Below are 20,403 nucleotides of genomic sequence, written 5' to 3'. Positions count from 1 at the left end.
ACCAAGTTGAAAATGGCTTTTACAGCAAGTTACCAGTGATCACTGTCAAGGAGACATGACTGCACAGAGCAGACAGTAACAGAACATCTACCGCCCCCATGTGGCTGCAAGTCAAACTACACTGAACCCTAATAACACACCGTGGAAAAAGGTCCTGTTTTTTTACTCTTTTCTTTTTCTTTTTTTTTTTTTTGGCCCAATTTTAATTTCCTTCCACAGCTCATTTGTGATTTCAGTCTCACCGTTTTCTCACTGATTTTCAGAGCTGATGTGCAAATTCATGACCTGGCTTGGTTAAAATCTTTGACCAATCCAAGGCATGAACACTGTTACACTGAGAATCCCCAGCCCACGCTTTAAAAGCTTTCATTAAATAAAGGCGGTGGGAGGAGGGGAGAGGGGAGGGGGGTGGAGGGAATGTAGCAAACTTCCTGAACTTCTACTAAGTTCTCAAGCAACTGAATTATCACAGCACAGGATAAGCGATTACAAACTTGGACATATCAGCTACACATCGTTTCTACAGTTTTAAATTTGCACAGAAATCTCTGTATTCAAAAAAGAGGGTGAAATATGCAAACAGCCGGAATAAGCATGAGAATGAGCCTTGCAGAGATGACAAACCTGTCGATTTAGTGTCTGTGGTAAAATAAAAATGATAAATGATGAGACCCTCTGATTTGAACAGCAGATTCTGCTGGATTACATTCACAAGAAAATTACTATAGCATCATTAAACATCAGCCTAGTTTACAACTGGACAATTTTGGAGCTAGATTCATAGATGTCTACTTCGTCATCAACTATGTAGCCACTGGGACACAATGAATAACACACAGAAATGTACAACTGATCTCTGACAGCCACAAGACCTGAACAGGACACAGACTGAAGCTTTTTGGCGGGATTTTTTTTTTTTTTTTTTTTTTGGTTATTCATCTGGACGATGAAGAACAATGTCATCAAAACAAGGAATGAATGCGGATTTTTTTTTTCAATGTAAAGCCAATAATTTGTATCATTATGAGAAGTTTAGAACATTTAACAACTTTATATCTCACAAATCAAAACAACAAACCATTCATGTATTTAAACTGTAAAACATTCAATTTTATATCTGAATTCAAAGAGTTGGAGTCTCTAATTTTGGACATACCTTCATTACCTAAATTTGGTTTAAAAAAATCTAACTTCCTGGTGTCCTTTTTTCCTCTTGTAATATTAAGTACGCTGACCCCATTAGCTTTGGAACTCTGCTTGCTTTAGTTGAAATGAAAAAGAATCTAAATGAGGTTTAACAGCTGTTTGGGCGGCATTTATGGCTTTAGCAAGAATGAGATCTAAGCTTTGGCTGATTGCATGTGCAATATGGCAACCCCCACAGAGCTGGAAAGTTCGGTTCCCTTCCCAAACCAAACCACAACTGAACCTATAGCACCTCTCAAAATAGGACTAGTTCAGCTTATTCAGGCAACAAGGGAACATGACAGTTTAATAAAATTCAAGTTTAAAAAAAACAAACCATTTGGCATAAAAGGGATTAGTTATTATTAAATTCACATTCCGATGTGACTGAATGAGCTGAACGAGCCCAGCTGTAGTTACAGTCCTGTTGGAACACCCAGATTTGTGCCGTTCGTTAAACGTCAGCCAACATGTCTCCTTTAGAAGGGAGCGCAGCTTTCTATCAGTGTGATTGTCGTGGATGTGTTCATTAGAGTGCTGCAGATTTCTCAGTTCCTCATTTCACAAAAAGGAACTTGAGTACAATCTAGTGTTCATTATCAATTTACCCTAAAGAAATGATGATAGTGATAACAAAACATCTACAAAAAGACACCAAAACTATATCCCATATATGTAGTATACTATCAGCAGTTAAATACCTAGAATATGGTACATCTTGATTTTTTTTTCTTCTTTACAAACTTGTCGTTCTTTTCAAGAACAAAGCTAGAGAGGAGAGACCGGCTTTGGCCAGTTTTCCTCTTAGTGTCCGACTGAGCGAGGATCCCCAGCAGTGACAAGGACCTCGAGGCTCAGTGCTTCCTGGAATGAAAACCCTAAACTGTGAATGAAGAGCTGATATTGTCTCCCACTTGTAAACTACGTATCATGAACCTGGGACCAAACCTAACTAGAGAGCACTCTAAACTGTCTTAACTTGAAGCCTAAGGACTGTTCTTTTACCTGAACAGAAATGTGTTATTACTACCCAAGCAGCCCAACCAAAGTCCCAGGTTGATTCTGAAGATTGCATAGCAGGGGACAATAAACGGAATCACATCACACCTACAGAAACTCTTGCCACTGCTTCAAGCACTCTCCATTTTCTCATCTGGACTGATGTGACTGCACAACAAAGAATAAAGCATATTTACAGTGGAGGGCATGTTCCTGACACTTGTTTTCTAAGAAGTAGTGCAGCTGAGAAAATGGAAACTGCTGTCGATTATTGGTCAAGAGTCTTATCTGCTTCCCTGGTCACCTACCATCCCTCCCTCTATTACTCTTAAATTCATCATTTTCCCCTCATCACCCAACATCCAAAGCAAAATATAAATAACACAAAATGTATCTTCTCCTGTGTATAATTCCCAAAATGTTCTTAAAAATAAAATGAGGTAAATCCCTGTAGTATGACAATAACTAGACAATGCAACCAATGAAAATGGCCCCTTCCGCCCCTCGCCTCTGTATAATAACTACTTGGTTCATGTAGGCACAAGAACAGTCTAAACTGCACACATTGTAGATGTGTCCATCTGTAATCTTTTTGCCTCTACACGTGTCTTTGAATCACGATACTCCTTCATTCTTTTCCCCGTTAAACCTCGTCCTTTTCCCCTTTCAGCCGCCGTGCTCCTCCTCAGGACTTCCTCTGCCGCAGCGTCTCCGAGCTGCCGTTCAGTTTGCTCCGTCCGGATGGGGTGGCTGTGCTACCGTTGCCCACAGGGCGGTCCCAGTCCGAGGGAACTTCCTGTTTGCGTCGACGGGTCTCTTTGTAGCGTAGTGTGATGTCACTGTGAGAGGATGGAGGAAGAGCGGACAAACTATTAATATAACATCAGACACGGGAACGCTTTCCAAGCTAGTTTCTGTTCCACTAGCTGTGTTTTCTCAGAGCATGTCTTTCAAACATGTTCCTGAGGGGTTTTTTTTCCATTTCTGAGCTAAATCTGCTTTTGCACTGAATAACATTTTTACTTTTTTATTTTACATGTATTACTTTGTTACAACTCAAAACCCACAGGTCACATGACACTTTGACAGGATCTCTGTAACTAAGACTCATGGGAGATGTTGTTTATTACCAACAAAACAATCATTATCTTATGAAATTCTACTATCCAGAACAGAATATGGTGATGATTTACAAAGACACTCTGTATGCAGAAACCCAGAGTGTTACAGGAGCACTGGACTTTATATACTTCACCAATTCAGATTAATTTAAAAAAGTACCTCTAGGTAAGGAAGCTGTTTTCATTGGGTTTCAGTTAGTTCATTTGCTGAAGTACAGTGACCCATAAACTAGGACTTAACACGAGAGCTGTTTTCTTTTGTTGAAATGGTGCTTTGATGCTGTTGATTACTGTCTTTTAAGTAAATGATAAACCACTTGGCTTTCTCTAACAGCTATGTATAAAAGCTTTTATACTATTTCTATTTTCATTATAATATGCATCATTGTGGAGGGAAGCCACAAGTCTTAAGTAGGTTGGCAACCCCCTGCCGTGCTGAAGATACTAAATTTAAATCAATTTAAAGGCCTAATGTGGGTACCTGTCAATATTATATTCAGGATTTGTCAATATTCAAATGCTGGTAATATAACATTCTGTGTCTCAGATAAAAAAGGCCAGTCTGAAACATCCCCTTAATACTCCCCTTGGCCTGCTGATGCTAATGCGGTTTCTTGAATGAGGGAGAGGAACATGACACACCTGAACCTGTACAACTGGGCCAAATGGTATTTGCATATCATTTTGTCAGTTTGTTTTAATCTGCTTAGAGTGGAGTTGGGTTAGCAGCAGCAACTTAGATCAGGTGGGCTCTCAATTAAATAATGGGATGCAAAACAAATTTCAGCAAAATATTCTGATAATAAATTAAAACACTTCCCCAGATGATCCTTTGTGGCAAAACCAGCCAATCTGTTACCAAAGAGGCCTAAAACTATATGCAAATACAATTTCTCCCAGGTTTGGAGAACTACAAAATATCATGCATTTGTGCCAGTGCATTGTACTGTACGACTGGAGGGAGGTGCACCATGAGAAGTGGTGGGGCTTATCTGATTGGCTCTCATCAGATAACGGTCAGTTCAGTTGGAGGAGCCGACATGCTGATTGGTGCATAAGGTGTGCCAACAGTTCCTGTTTGGTTCATTTACTGAGCCCTACTGTTTCCTATCACTTATCACTTACAGGGTACATCCCATGTCCCTTCAACTGCATCAACGTTTCCCTCACTTGCGTCCTTTCCTTTTATCTTAGTCCCTCCCGAGGAAAAAAGGAAATATGTTATTAAAGTAATGAGATGTCCTTTCCTCTGAAGCGTCACGTGAAACGCCGTCCGTTTTTGATGACGGCGGCAGCTGATCACTGCTGGATCAACTGTCAGTCGGCTTTAAAGGTGCAGTGTGTAGAATGTAATGGCATCTAGTGGAACAGACTTGGCAGAAATGGAATTTAATCTCATAAGTATGTTTTAATAAGTGTATAATTACCTGAAAATAAGAGTTGTTGTGTTTTTGTTACCTTAGAATGAGCCTTTTTCTATCTACATAGAGAGTGGGTCTCCTTCCAACGAGCCCGCCATGTTGCGCTGCCATGTTTCTACAGTAGCCCAGAACGGACAAACCAAACACTGGCTTTAGAGAGGGCCTTTAGCTTTTTTCGTGAGTTTCGCAACCACCATAGGTTCTCTTACACACTTGGAAGGGGAGGGTGAGGGCGAGGGCGAGGGGGGTATTCAGTTGGTTGCAATCTGCAACTTCACCACTAGATGCCACTAAATCCTACACACTGGTCCTTTAACAGCTGAAGCAACTTTAGACGGAGTTTGTGTCTGCACACATGTACGCTGTGGTGACACTAATAAAGGTGCACCGTTATCACTGCCAGCAGTTGTTTTATCTCTGCAGCCTGTTACCTGTTTGACAAACACCTGCGCATGAATAAAAACCTGCATTCTGTATTTATACTGTGTCCTGTGTCCTGCTCAGAGGCACATGAACCATTTCTACTGGCAGAATACGTTCATATATTAATTATTTGCATCTATATTTATTGATTTTCTGATTGTGAATTCATTATTTAATAACCCAGAATATGGTTAGGGTGTCTTTTGAACACTGAACATTATTTATTTGGCTAAATGTTTCAGGGAAAATGGAATTTATGTAACTCATATCAAACCTGACACTCAGGAATTTTCAGCCTCATGTGTGACTGAATGGAAATGACGATGAATGATGTAAAATACAGCCTAAATGTGTTTAAAGCGTTTCTTGCTGACAGACAGACTCTTCCTTACCCTAATTTTATCCATAATAAAAGTTAATGGGGGAAATAACATCATGAAAAGAAAAATCTTTCTACTAATTAAGAAAGTTGTTCTTTTGTTGTTTAGTCCAACAATTAACACAGATTTTTAACTAGATGGTGAATCAGAAAAACAGATTAAATATAAAACTTGAGAGTGATACTCTCTTGAGTTTAATGTGCAATCTGTCTCCACTCAGTGATGTTGGGATGTATCAGATCAGTCCAATCAAGAACTGATAATAAGGGGGCGTGTCACCCGATAAAAGACTTCCCTGAAGGTTGCTCTCGTGAATCGTCACTCATGGCTCCTCAGGTCTTATATAGATATAATAGAACGTCTTCCAGTTCAAGCGATGATCGAGGAGTGAGTAAAGATCAAACAAGGAACTTGGGATGTACTCATCCAGTGTCAGCACAAGCTGGCTGTCTTCTCCTTTGCTTAACTAACTGCACTTCAGAATAAAAAAAATAATACAGATGTGAAGGAAAATACTAAAAATGAAGATGATTAAATCCACCACAGCAAAAAACAGAAAAGTGCCATGCGAGAGATGGATCCATGTAGAGTCTAGAGGATCCCAAAGATCCTCTGTGTAATTATAGATCCAAACAGTGATGTATTAAAAAGGAAACAAAACAAAATACAACACTACTGATGGAGGGAGCGGACGGGGCCCAAACACCTCTCTCCCATACCTACCTCACTGGACATGGACATTACTGCTGAGCATGTGCAGGACGGAGTTTAGGGAAGTTTAGGGAAGGAGAAAAGGCGGGAGGACGGGGAGGGGAAAAAACAGATGAGAAGCTTAACATGCTGGGGCAGGGCTACGCTTGACGAGAACACTACTCAACAGAAGGTGAGAAAGCAAAAGTAATCTAAAATCATATCGCTGCATGATGTCATGAGGAAGAACAAAATCAAAATATGGGACCACTGTGTGACCTTTTTTTTGTCCACTGGTCAAATGGCTAGTGAATGTTCAAATTTTACCAGCCACTCAATAGACTACCATTGTTTTTTTTGGCTGGTGCTAATTATGTGGCCTGTACAGGAGCTATGGCTGAAACCCAAGTTGAACGGGATCATGTGCATGTAAAGCCAACACCAATGAACTTCAATGGACTATTGTGATCAAACTGTACTTTTTACAATGCAACTGTGACTGAGAACAATTGGCCATTCATTAAAGTACAGAAGCTAGTGTTGGTGGACTGATTCCTGTATGTGCAAGGTTTCATTCAAAAAACATCTTTTTTTTTTTTGCTCAATCGCCTCTTCTTTTGTCTGCTCTACTTTGTTTTCTCCACTAAAAGAATAAACACAGTTAATCTTCACACCGCTCTTATGCTCTCCTGTGATAAATCAGATGAAAACAGAAAATGTGATTTATTATTTTTGAGTACAGACCATTTTTGTAGGGTTGAAGGGTTATTTGCACCAAAATAAATTCTTTACCTGGATGAATACACAGTTTTATCATTTCTTTGAGGAATCCATGTCCTCTGTCACTGACTTTCCCTCTGCCCAGTAACCCGCCTCCACTTCTTACCGGATGAAGAACCGCCACAGGGTCCAGGTGAAGATGAGGAGGATTCCTAAAAGCCAGCACTGCATGATGAAGAAGGGAATGGGCAGCATGATGGTGTTGGGGTCATACTTGACCACTATGAGGAACTCTGTCACCGTGATCGCCGCCACCAGCCACGCCTGCTGGCCGAGCTTCTTATGGAATTTCCTGACAAGAAGACAAAAAGGTGTTATTATGGAACAGTTAAAAATAACCGGGGAGGGGATCTCTTATGTTTATAGGTAAGCTCTTGATGTGGGCCAAACAAAATAAACATTATATCACTGTAAACTCAGCACTCAAGGTCAATGACTCTTATAATGGCATACATAAAAGTAACAGCCTTGAAGGCCACATGACAGCAGCAGCGCTGTTATCCACATCAGTTAAGAAAAAGCTGCCTGAAGCAAACAGATATTCAGTAAATCAGTTTCTCACAAACGAACTGAAACCAATTCAATACGATGCAGTGTGTTTCACTGGATGAAGGGAAGCTTGAAACTTTCCTCACAGATTACTTGAAATAAATTACCAATACCGATGGAAATAATACAGAGATTTGTATATGGCTAGTATGTATCAGTATTCATGTGATTATGGTTGCTAAATATGGGGAGCATATTTGCTAAAAGCAGACTGTAAACAGAATTAATATGCAGATGAAAGTCATCTCCACTGCACAAAAAAAGGTGTTGTCAAATGTTAAATACAATGCTGAATAGCATTTGCATATTTGTCAGACAAGCAGAAATGCTTGCTTTCAGTAGACGGATGTGATAAGAAGCTTACTTATTATCAGTCAGATAAATACACTCACTTCCTAAGCTGATCAGTTTGCCAACAAGAAGCTTACATGTAATGCATACTGGTTCATATAGGTATCATGGCACAGGTCTCTGCTGATTTCTCTCTCACTGGAAATATGAGATTATTAGCAGTACAGACTGGATGTCCATACACAGTAACTGTCAGAAAAATGGCTCTTTACAGGATGGCTACCAATAATCTATGGGGTTTATCGGTACTTTTAGAGCATGTTTTTGACCAATTAAATACGTTTGCTACCAGTTGTGCAACAGGTTCATTTATTCCTTCACTACTGTATCGCTTATCATCTACTTTTCTGGCTGAAAATGTAGCACAGCTTTCCATTCTGACATGTACAAAAGTCAGCAGCAAACACTTATAATAAAGTATAATAAACTTGAGTAATAGCTACAGCACAACTACATGAATTTCAGCAATATCTTTATTCAATACAACATTCGGTGGTATGGATCACTGTTCCAGATGTTGTATGGTAAGTGTTACTCACTCTATTTGTACATATGATCAGCCTATAAACCTAAAAAGAAAACCCCCGGCACCACCCAACAGCCTAACTCCATGTCGCTGCTACTCACGGGTCGTCCATGAAATCGTAGATCTCCCTCATGGCTACGCCTCCGACATTGACAAAAAACACCAGGCGGAGCAGCACCAGGTAGTGTTCAGGGGGCATCCACAGCACAAACTTCAGGTAGAAGGTGTTCAGCTCCGCCAGGAGGAACTGAAAATGATGAGTAAAGACAGAGATAGCAGTGAGAATTCATCACCTGATTACTTTTTCAATTAATCAATTGATCATTTACTCGATAAAATGTCATAAACAATGACCAATGTCCACATCGCACATCGTCTTAAAATAGCTTATACTGTGTGACAAAGAGTCATAAAAGCTATAAATGCTCACTTTACAATGATAAGATAGAGAGAAAACAGCTAATCTTATCATCGACAACACTGATCCATTTTAGTCAACTACTTCTTTGAGCACTATATATACTAAAGACTTTGTGATAAACATTAAATCATTTCAGCGGTCAAATATTATGACACAAAGAAGAAAAAAGGGAATAAGTATGGTGACAAGAAGAGGAACTATTTTATCTCATGCTATACTTTTTTCTGTTAAGCCATCTGTAACTTTTGTTTTCAAAACTTCTATATAATAAAGTTTTCTTGCTTGTAAATACAAATAGAACTGAGCTACTGTGAGAAGATGAGGTAATGTACATTATGTGGAGGACATGTATGACTAAGGTATGTGTACACTGTTTAATATTTTTCATTGTGTTGTCCCCTTGAAAAATGTAAGTCCTCTTGAAAGGTTAACTTAAATAGAGAGAGGTTTATTTCTTACCATGAAGATGATGCCTAACACGGCAAGCCAGCGACGAAGGTTGGAAGCAGGCTTCCACTCGAACTTCACCCAGCTGTACGGTGTGAACTGAAAGGCTATACGCTTTATCTTCCCCCTGAGAGAGACACGGCAGAGACGCAGTTAGAAACACAGCAATGTTGGTACTTCTGCAGCTAAAGGCAATACCATCCCAACATGAACAGTTTTATCTTCCATATATCTGTCAAACAATATGTGGAGGATACCAGTTATTGAAACAGAACAACAAAAAAATGCATCACATGGTCTTTAACCAAAAATGTAAATCATTCATTGATATTTTGTGAATTCAATACTTCTGTAAAAGTAGAGGTCTTTCTCCAACGATAAGTTTATCTAATTTTGGAAAGAACAGGAGATGTAAGCTGCAGGTTGTTGCAGTTGCAGTGTGAAGTCGTACTTGTATGTGGGAATGTTCCACAGGCCCTGCCACTGGTAGGGCTTCATTGACAACCAGGCCAACGTCTTCATGCCACAGTAGATCCCCAGACCGTTACACACCAACACATCCATGATCCACTGCAGAGGAAAAAAAAAGCATAATTTTATCTAAGGGTAATAGGGCATACACAAATGTTTTATTTGTTATATTAGATCTTTTCTAAGCACTTTGTACGCTTCATTAACATCTGCCTGACGCTGTTTTTAGTAGAGCTGCTAGTTGATTAATGGAGTCAATCGACAGAAAATTAATCTGCAATGATTAATAATTCAACATGTAGGTCTTGCAAAATATTTGATGGTTTCAGGTCAATCTTTTCATGAACAGTTAACTGCCTTCCCTTGTCTTGCATTATAATAAAATGAATATCTGGGTTTTGGACTGTTGGTCAGACAAACAAGCTGATAACGTCACCTTGACTTCTAGGAAACTGTGATAGACCAACCATCAGAAGATACATTTTTAAAAAATCATTGGAAAATTCATCAATAATGAAAATAATCAGTTGCAGCCTTAGTATTTAGCAAACTTCCATCACAGTTTCGCTCAACTTTAACCTGAGAAGTGGTGTGATGACCTTTAATAAAATATGGGTGTGCACTAGGGCCTTTAAATTAATAGTAGATACTTACATTTTATAGTGTATAATCTTCATTATGTTGATAGACATGATAGATTATATTTTTGTATTGTAATCCATATTTACTGTAGATAAGCAATAACCTAGTTTGTCTAACAACTGTTAAGTAACTGCCCTTACAATCAATTGACACAGCCTACTTTAAGTGTTTTTACAGTCAACAGTTTATCTTTATATGATGCCCCAGTTTTTGTTTGTTTACATTCTATGACATTGCTGTAATGCTTTCTAATGCAGTTTAAAAGGTTTACAGTCACTTTTGACCACCTAGTTTCCACACTGGTATCACTGAAGTTTCTTACCATAAAATAATTGAGCATTTAATTGTTACCATAAATCTCAACAGCAGAAATGAAACAGCTTTAATCATGCACCAGAGGGCATTCTGGGCCAGGATATTACTGAATTTCAGTGCTTCCTCATCTCCTAATGCGGAACACTGCTCCACATTTTGCCCTTTTACCAGTTACTGCACTGCAGAGAAACAGCTCAGGATTACAGTGACCTTCACAAACCTGAACAAGGGGGATGAGTTCACCGTGTTTTTTTTAGGTTTATTTTTTACTGGTATGCTTCATTTCGTGTATGTCTGTTCACTCCTTATTTTGAGGAACCTGAAAACATGCCAGATTCTATATATCTATTTATATTAGTTATTCAGTGGAAGACACTGAGGATGTACACACAGTGAGGTGCGGACCAGTGTGAGCTTCAATGCAAGTCAGTCAAAATGTCACACGACTCTTCATCAGATGAAGGCAAGATAGTCAAAAATGTGACATCTCATCCTGTGTTATGTGTCTCAAAACAGAATGCAAAATTTAAAAAAGTGTCAATTATTTTACTGGTCTTGAATTAACAAACTTTATTTTATCTTCACATATCATTATCTACACATTATAAAGGAGTATGTTTATATATTCATTCTTTTACATACTGAGGAGCTTTAAAAAAAATCAACATTTTTAATCTTATTTGTTTTAAGGGCAACACCTGTTGATGATTACACCGTCCCACTGCAAACCACCCCAGCATAAAAAAATACTGGCATGATAACACGAGGTAATCTGAAAGCAAGCAAAGGATAAGAGCAGTAATATTTATACATACGTGGTCCCACCAGCACTCTGAGAAGTTAGGTAACTGGTGCTCCAGGCTGTATTCCAGGAACTCAAACATGACACTGATTATCATACACATCCACCAATCCCGAATCATCAGCGTCTGAGGAGGAAAACAGAGCAGGGGGGGGGAGGATGAGTAAGAGGTGTGGAGTGGGAGGAGGTCAGCGAGATATCACAGGAAGAGATTTAACACTGTTCAGTGCGGCAAATGCAACACGGCAAGACTGGTGCTGTACACATCCCACCCAAACATTCATTTACCTGGCATGTAAAAGTGCAAACCAAGCAAAACCAAACAGTAACATTTAAATACAGCACTGTGTTTCACAGACGCCTGCTTATTTTCCAGTAAATACATCATAGGTTTTATCAGGATAACATATCAGTTAGTGTTTGCGGTCTTATTTTCATCACAGCAACACAAGCTCTTCCTTTTATCCACTGCATTTAACTGCAGCTAACTTTAACTGCTTCCCTGATATGTAAACTATAACTTTATTCTTTCGATTGGGCAGCTGAAATAATGATGACCCATTCTCAACAGTCTTTTTGCCATTTAATGTCTGATTAAGGCCAGTCAATTAGTGCATCCTGGTGTATTCATTTGCGTTCAGTTAGGCAATTAGCATCGATATCTACCTTGATATACCATCCCAGGAAGTGAGCTGGAACAAAGCCATCCATCTTGTCCTGTAAAGAAAAACCAACATGTTATTTTTAACACCTTGTTCTCTTTACAAAAATACTAAAAAACATGTTATGATCCACTAAAGTTAGGTGCGATACGACATGAATAAATCCCTGTTTCTGTTATCTCCGCCACCAGTGCACTCTTCTAGTTTTATATGTCATTTACTGTTACCTACAAGGTTGAAAAGGGGTTCAAACTGATTTTTTTTTTATAGTATTTGTGGAGGAAGTGGTGATGCTGAAAGCAGGCCAATGGTAGAGATGGGCTCTGGGTCATGACGGCAGCTGCAGACCGCCTCCCCAGGAGGAAAGAAGGCCTGGTTCTACTGACGGGCTTTAATCTGCACCAGACACAGGCCTCTGGAGCCAGTTAACACACAGCCACACCAAATGTCTGTGTGTGTGTGTGTGTGTGTGTGTGTGTGTGTGTGTGTGTGTGTGTGTGAAAGAGGAAAAAAAACTGAGACAGAAAAGAGAAAGAGGTAGGGAGGGAGAAATCACATCAAATGCTGAATGAGTGTGTGTGAATGAATGTGAGAAAAGGAACAGAAAGAGGAGAAAGAGGATTCTCTTAAATTTCACATGAACACAGAGGACTGTGTAGAGACAGCCACGCAATTTGTGATCTGGGTCATTTCCTTATTAGTAATAATTGAGGGCAAAGCTTGTCATAATATAAATAGCTTTAAACGTTCAGCAGGAGAAAGTTACTTGTCACTGTACAGCCAGTTACTAGTAAAATATTACACCTCTCAGATAATATGTTTTACACTAAATGACATATATGTTTCCCAAATGAAATTGAGCGAGAAAACCCTTAAAAACCAAACAGACAAGGTGCACAAATAAAATAAAATTAACAGTCTCACCCAGATGTTATGAAAGGGGTCGGTGGTGTTGCCTGGGTCGTACATGAGGCAGTTTCCTCCATAGTCGCGCTCGGGGAGGGGCACCCCGAGCTTGGGGTCGATGTACTTCATGAACTGCCGCCCATCATGCACCGTCTGGATAACAGGGGTTGAATTAAAAAAAAAAAAGAAAATGCAACATTAGCATTTATTCTAACTGAAAAAAGAGCTTTATAGAGACACAGAGCTGCAATGAGACCATCATTATAGAAAACTGACATAGCATTGTCATAAGTCACAAGTTATAATTAATGGCTAAAGGTGATACATAAAAGGTTAAGATAACTGAGATCCACAAATAATAATGTTGAAGAATCTTGATTATTACCTAGAATCACAATTTCAACCACAAAAGGCACCACTATGATGACTCCTACAAAAAGGGATTTTGTCGTTATACTTTTGTTTACACTGCATATTGCTTTTACAATGTTATTTAAAAACAAACAAACATATGCTTTAAATCACAGATAGAAAAATCTCTTTAATCAGTTTAAAATATATATCATATATTTGTTAAACTGGGCTCCTCCATAACATACCTCACTTTCAATACAGTGAGTTTTCCTCTTTTTTTCCCCCATCAACACAACATTACTGTTCTGGAAGCTTTTCCCAAGTGACGATTTTTATTTTATTATTTAAAAAGGCAGATGGCTTCAGTATTTGAACTTTTTTTTTTTTTTTTTTTAACAGTGTCCAAACAAGAACGTACAGTTTGCCGGCGGTAAAGTGTTATGTAAAAGGCAGCTATTTCTGCTGAGAGTCTGATTCTGTGAGACATTTTAATTAAACTGGGAGAGAGTAGAGAGGCTTCCAGGGTTTCAGATGTAGGAGGATGACATCAGAAAAGTACCAGAGATTGGAAAGAAAACTCTGAACAAAATCCCTGATTTTGGCTAGTTTTTAGGCCTAGTTTTAAGATGCCCGTGTTGACTCCACCACGTGATATTTCAGGATGGAGCTCACACAGATCATCCAACCTCCAAATGAAACTAAAGATCTGCAACAAATTCTACAACCAAAGATTCATACTTTTAGACAAAAGAAAGAATTTATATGTATCTTTTACAAAGCCAAATGATTATTATTTGTTGATAGTGATGGTTTGTTATCATCAAGTCCTACAAATTGCATAAATGTACGATCATATAAATATCCATCTGGTTTCATTCAATACTGAGGCCACTTTGTCACAGAACTCCTTCTGTTTTAAGAGCTATTTTGGGGCTAATTTTGCAGTGAGAAAGGTCCGTTTGAATGTCTAGAAGAATGAGAGCTTCTATATTAATGACTTCTGCGTACCAAAACGGTTCACAAAGAAAGATGTGCATGCAAACATGCGATGTAATCAAATATAACTGATGTACACTATATGAATATGCACGTGTCTCATGATTTTACCTTCTCTTGTGTATTTGTATGTGCGTATGTTGCTGTATGTGTGCATCTTTAAATATTTGAATGCAGGTTTTTAGCCCATCAAGGCATTAATATCATCAGCACACCCACTTGGAACAGGATGAAGATGAGGAACAGCTCGTAGACGACTGTGACACAAAGCCAGAACCGCCAGTAAGCTGCAGGGAAAGAGAGAGAGAGAGAGAGAGAAAGTAACGGTCAGAGTTACGCTGCACGCTCTTCACTCCAAAAAAAATAAACAGAGAACAGAGGTTTTTTTTTTTTTACAGGTTCCAGATCAAAGATTATGTTCATATTATGCAGTCTGACAATGTGAGTGATGCTCCATTATGTGTCTCTCTCTGTCATAGACAAACCTTCCTAACAATCCTAACTGCACCTATAGATACCTCTAGCTGTTTCTGTACCCTTCCTTTGTTTTACAAGCATTTGGCTTTCAACACACTGAAAATCATAGTGGTGGGTAAGTTAACTTCTATGTTAACTGCCCTGACTTTGACATTCGGTCTTCACACTGAATACTGAATAAATGGGTAGCGTGTGTTTTGACATTTAGGAACAGGAACACATGAGGGACTCGGGGTGCGGGTGTTTGATTTAGTGCCAAGTCATGATTATGAGATGTAAAATGAAAACAAATTAAATGAAGTAATAAAATAGAGAATCAGTCAGAAGAACCTGGTTTCCATTAAAGTTTAACTTCATCAGTAGATAAAAAAAATGAAGTGGAAGGATTACTGCCACAGCCTAAAGCTACTGTAAGATACTGTAATGAATGTCTCAAGAATGAAGCTATTGTTTTTAAATTCAACCGTTACTATTACTGTAATCCCTTTTGAATTCATGTGTGTGAGCTCAGTTTGCTGTGAGGATATACATCTGAAAACCCCTCTGGGTCTTTTCCTTGGATACAAACCTGTGGAGTTTCAACTCGACTGCAACCAGGTGAACAACAATGGAACCTACTTGTCTGGCTCAACAGGTCAGGGAGTATGACGCAGTCGCAAAATACACACACACACACACACACACACACACATAAAACACCCCCTTTGTCTTTCAGACCACAAAAGGAGGGGTCAAGAAGGCACAAGAAATGCAGCAACAGCGGCTCGAATTCTTGCCCGGCCACTTCACGCCTTCGAAGACTGCAAATATTCTATGTGTGTTTCCATGCACGCTGTCCTCCACACCCTGTTATTGTAGTTCCTTCCTTCCTTTCTCTCAGGATTTAGTGAGGAACAAGTTGCGTGAGGGATGAGATGTAAGAGTACTCTGCATGAATTTCCTGGTTAAAAACATAAATAGCCAATTACTAAGAACTGCACTGTTTAAATAGAGGCATCCTTTCATACTGAATGGGAGATTTTTTTTTTTAAAAAAAGGTGCCACAGTCAAGCTAATGCACTCACCAAATATATCACCATGTAAACAGTTTAATTAAGCCTGTAAAATTATATAAAACTATAACTATAAAAACATACTGTTGCTGAGGCCCTTATCAAAAGCAAGTGACAATAAAAGTCTTGGGCAAATAAAGAAGCACTTTCAATAATGATGCGGACTTTATATCAACTATTAGGACATAAATCCAACTGTAACAGCACTTCTTCTGCATCCAGACACCGTGCAGTTGTTATTTATTTTATAGATCTATAACAACACAGCGAGCAGTCAATACATGTTTATGAACAATACACGATCCTATAAAGTCTTCAGCAACACTCCTACTCAATGTTTGAGGAAAACTCTGATGTGTACGTTTAAGGGATAATAACCAACAAATTATATGGTCGCTCTTTCTCGCTCTGATTCCCTGCAGCTGTCCTTCAAACCCACCAGCTACCAGTTTCTCCACGACCTCATTTAAAAAGTCCTCTCTTTCCTCATGCAAATAGCAAAGATGTTTAAAATTAATACATTTGTATGGCATTTACAGAGCAGCTATCTATCTTTTTTTTAATTGGTTACATAAATAACAAAGCACCAAGCTCTTTAGCTAAAACCCTGTGGTTGCCGTCTTTACCTAGAATTTAAATATTGAGGCATTTAATTAGAGCTGTAAACAAACACCTGCATCAGAGGTGTTATGGAGTTATGTTGCTCGGTTACTAGACAGTTCTCAGTAGCCATTACATAATATCAGGTAAAACAAACTTGCTTAATGTAAATTTGTCTCAATCTCTTGGATCTCTTGGATTGATAGGGGTTGCTGTGGAGGAGGATTAAGATCATAAGGAACATTTTTTTGATGTGTTTGATGTCACTTTTCTAAATTTAAACAGCAGCTAAAATACGAGTGGGAGAAATGAGCGGGTTGGGAACGTCATGTTAGAGTGAGTGCGTGATTTTACTGATTAAGCTATTCACTGAGAATTACAGTCCTGTCTGGGCTTCTGTTTGTTGTTGTTTATCTTGTTTTCTAAAAGGGATTTGATTAGATCTAAGCCATGCCAGGAAAAACACCCCACCTGCTTTCAAGAGACTATGGATTCTTCATTTATTCATATGCCCCCTTTATTTGGACAATTACATTCAGTGAGCCATTGATTCCCAGCACTCACAGGATCTATATATCATATTAAAAAACCAAGATGAGATTCTCAAATGTTGCTATTGATCGATATAGTGATAACTGCTCTCAGCTTCTCTCACTCATCTGCACAGGAAGGGAAAGGGGAAAAACAGTGTGCCGTTAAAACATCAGCCTCAACACCTGGGATTCTCCTGATGATAGCACGCTATATGAACAGCAGCAAGTTCCTGTCGATTACTATCTCTTATGTTTCATTGCTTATATTTGTAAACAAGTGCTTCAGTGATGAGGAGGATGTTCATAGATGCATCCCGTTATGCTTCAGAACGGCACTGCAAAAGCTTGACTTACTCCTTATGTGATATTTAACCTGCATTGCCATCCCTTCAGTTTCTTTGACATTTTATCCGTTACTGAACAAACGATGAGATGAGAGAGGCCGCTGGAGGATAACTGGATAGACAGGCGGGACATGACGTTGGGAGGGTGGGCGTGTCATAATGAATCATAGCTCTGTGCCACTAAAAGTTGAAGATTGATTGATGGGTGGAAGTCATGATATTATTGGTTGAAATAAGAATAAAAAATAATCAGCAGTACTCGATAACTTTAAGGTATCGACCGAAATAACTCAGTGCCAAGCAGCATCGAAGCCAAAGTCAAATGACACCTGTATTGGATCCTTGCTGTACCCAGATGTAGAAAAAAATGACTATTTGTCTGGTTTTGCTAGCAGCCAATCACTGCAAGCATTCTTTGATTTAATGCGACATGTGACTGGCCAACTACAGCAGCAGCCACATCCCATACAGTCTGTAGCGATAATGTTATATTGTACAGTTTTGTACAGTTATTTAATAAATATTTCAATAATTTCAACACTTTCAAAATGTATTTGTGTAAAAATAATTTGGATGGGGAGGAGTGGTGGCATTTTACGCGACTGAATGATTCCATTCACACGATGGGTATCGAATGACGTAGAAAAGAAAAAAGGTATTGTACTGTTGATTCGTACTGTTGATTTAAGCAGCCGCAAACTGCTTAAAAAAGCCGCTGAAACTATGAGTCACATAATGTTGTTTATGGGAAAAATGGGATTTTTACTTCCTGAACCAGGAGTGTCCAAGATAGCTCCTCCCACTTTGCAACTCTACCATAGAGACGCACAGGAAACAAGAGAAGAAGAAAGAAAGGGGGATATTTGTTCATGTTTGTTTACGCAATAACTGTGCTCATCTTACCTGGATGTGGTCTTGTGAAGGGTCCATCTTTGGCTTGTGTCACTCCAAAACAGAGGAACACCAGGATACTGGCCACAATCCCCCTACGAGAGCACAAATCAGAAAAAACGTCTACGTTACACTATTGATACAAATAATAAGTCTCTAATGGACTTAAAACCCTTGTCTAATCTCAAAGATCTATGATGCGAGTACAAAGAGCAGAGAGGCAGCAGCCACCTTACTACAATTCCCCACTGTGTTTGCTTAGTGATGAGACCGTCTTGCAGCTGCTGGTGTGAGATTGTGTTGCTTCTGATCCCTGTTGTGTTTAACTCTTGAAAACAAGACGAGGTCGCTGCTCTGAACTTACAAATTAACAGGGTAGGATTAGACACTGGACACACGATGGGATTAAAGCTCGTGCTTGTCAACGAGTGTGGGAGCGTGACTGTAAATGACTGACTGATTGATTGTGTGAAAGCGTGTGGGTTTGGGAACATAAATATGTGTCAAAGTGAGGGCGGATGTATGTGTGTGTGTGTGTGTGTGAGCTGGTGAGAGTGAGTAAATGGCTCAAATAACAATGTTTCAAATGGAATTGGTGTATTAAACAGTGTAGAAATGAGTAAGTGATTGAGACGTTGTGTGTGTGTGTGTGTGTGTGTGCGTGCTCTCTGCTGCCAGGAAGAAGCTCTAGCGTCTTTATCCCCCACGAGCCAGTCTGCGCTGACTGCAGCAAATCCTGTTAAGAACTGTCCCACAATCCCTCACAAGCACACAAACACAACCTACAATCACTCTCTGTGTCACACACACACACACACACACACACACACACACACACACACACACACACACACACACACACACGACCCTTGCAAACGTATAATATCATAAGACTTAAGTTAAGATTCTCTTTTTTTTTTCTCTACACTTTCAGTTCACATGAGACGTTACACAAAGCAGGCCTTTTCCTGCGTTAAGTAAGCTTCCGAACACTCGTCGCAGCCGAGTTTAGAGTTTGGCAGAACAGAGAGGAGCTCAGTGCTCAGGTGGCTGTCATCAGACCAGTGTGAATCAACTCCTGACCGACACCATGAGGTCAATTCAGCCCGAGCGAGCAAGCCAAAGTCAGCCAGAATATTAATATTTAAAAGATATCTGGGCTCCGGAATAACTTTTCCACTGGTAGCACCAGTGACCAGCAACCACACGTACTGCGTTAGCCGCTGTTGTTCAAAGTAGTACTTTTTCTTCTTCACTGGCTCAGTCGGTGTCTCCCTGCATGCACTTTCATAATCAGCTACGTCTCAGTTGGAACCTCTCATTGGCTTTCCCTCCGCACCAGCCTCCTTCTCCTCTCTCTCTCCTCTTTTCTTTTTTTTTTTTTTAATAATCAGCTATGACCGAAACCCCATATCCTGATATAGGTCATTTCATACCTATATGAGCCACTGCACTATTTTTCTGTGCCTCTTTCTTTGGTCATAAGACACTAAAAAGACAAGCTGGATTACACCTCTATCATCTTGCTTTCATCAAAGTCTGCATGCTTCAGTTAATTAATTGTACAAGGTTGCGTGTTTTCTCTGTGTTCAAAGAGTAAAGCTTCAAACACATTTACCGAATCTTAATCTGATCAAATTGTAACCTGATATTCATGCTCTTCTTTCATGGTCATCAGGGTTTTTTTTTCCCCCAGCTCCAAACAGCTACATGTGGCCTTGAAAAAAAAAAAAAAAGAGGGCCAGCTGGGCTCAAGGTGAATGCTGCTGACGAAGAAAGTGATTCGATTGATGATGATGAGGGTTTTGTACTGCAAACGTGTTGCGGCGACTGTGTGGCTTAATGCCAAATGGTGTTAAAGGTGAGATCAACATCGGTGTGCTCATTTGCTGGTTTCATTATGTGACCTATTCATTGAGTGACAATGTGACATGACCCACAACAAATAGACAAACACACGCACTGCTGCCTTTTCCCCCCACATTTCACACACAAAAGAGGCAAATCGTTCGTGCCTCTTTAATAAAACATGTCACCGGATGGACAGAATGATACTTGAAGAGAA

General features: G+C 39.4%; 1 protein-coding gene across 2 annotated transcripts in view; it reads right to left on the bottom strand.

The window, feature by feature from the left end:
* Positions 1–179: 179 nt before the first annotated feature.
* Positions 180–20,403, bottom strand: part of ptdss2 (phosphatidylserine synthase 2) — a 25,283-nt gene continuing 5,059 nt past the window's right edge. For both annotated transcript variants that reach the window (XM_042411697.1, XM_042411696.1), the window contains exons 4-13: positions 18,351–18,433; positions 14,661–14,728; positions 13,110–13,244; positions 12,190–12,240; positions 11,537–11,650; positions 9,745–9,863; positions 9,306–9,420; positions 8,527–8,672; positions 7,106–7,291; positions 180–3,023 (exon numbers count right to left, since the gene is read on the bottom strand). In XM_042411697.1, the coding sequence (XP_042267631.1) occupies positions 2,870–3,023; positions 7,106–7,291; positions 8,527–8,672; positions 9,306–9,420; positions 9,745–9,863; positions 11,537–11,650; positions 12,190–12,240; positions 13,110–13,244; positions 14,661–14,728; positions 18,351–18,433 (1,171 nt within the window). In that variant the 3' untranslated portion in view covers positions 180–2,869. The remainder of the gene's footprint in view (positions 3,024–7,105; positions 7,292–8,526; positions 8,673–9,305; positions 9,421–9,744; positions 9,864–11,536; positions 11,651–12,189; positions 12,241–13,109; positions 13,245–14,660; positions 14,729–18,350; positions 18,434–20,403) is intronic.

The sequence above is a fragment of the Thunnus maccoyii genome, chromosome 5 (assembly GCF_910596095.1).
Source record: "Thunnus maccoyii chromosome 5, fThuMac1.1, whole genome shotgun sequence".
Taxonomy (NCBI): domain Eukaryota; kingdom Metazoa; phylum Chordata; class Actinopteri; order Scombriformes; family Scombridae; genus Thunnus; species Thunnus maccoyii.
Note: the sequence above shows the minus strand (reverse complement) of the source record. Positions and strands in the feature narration are given on the sequence as shown.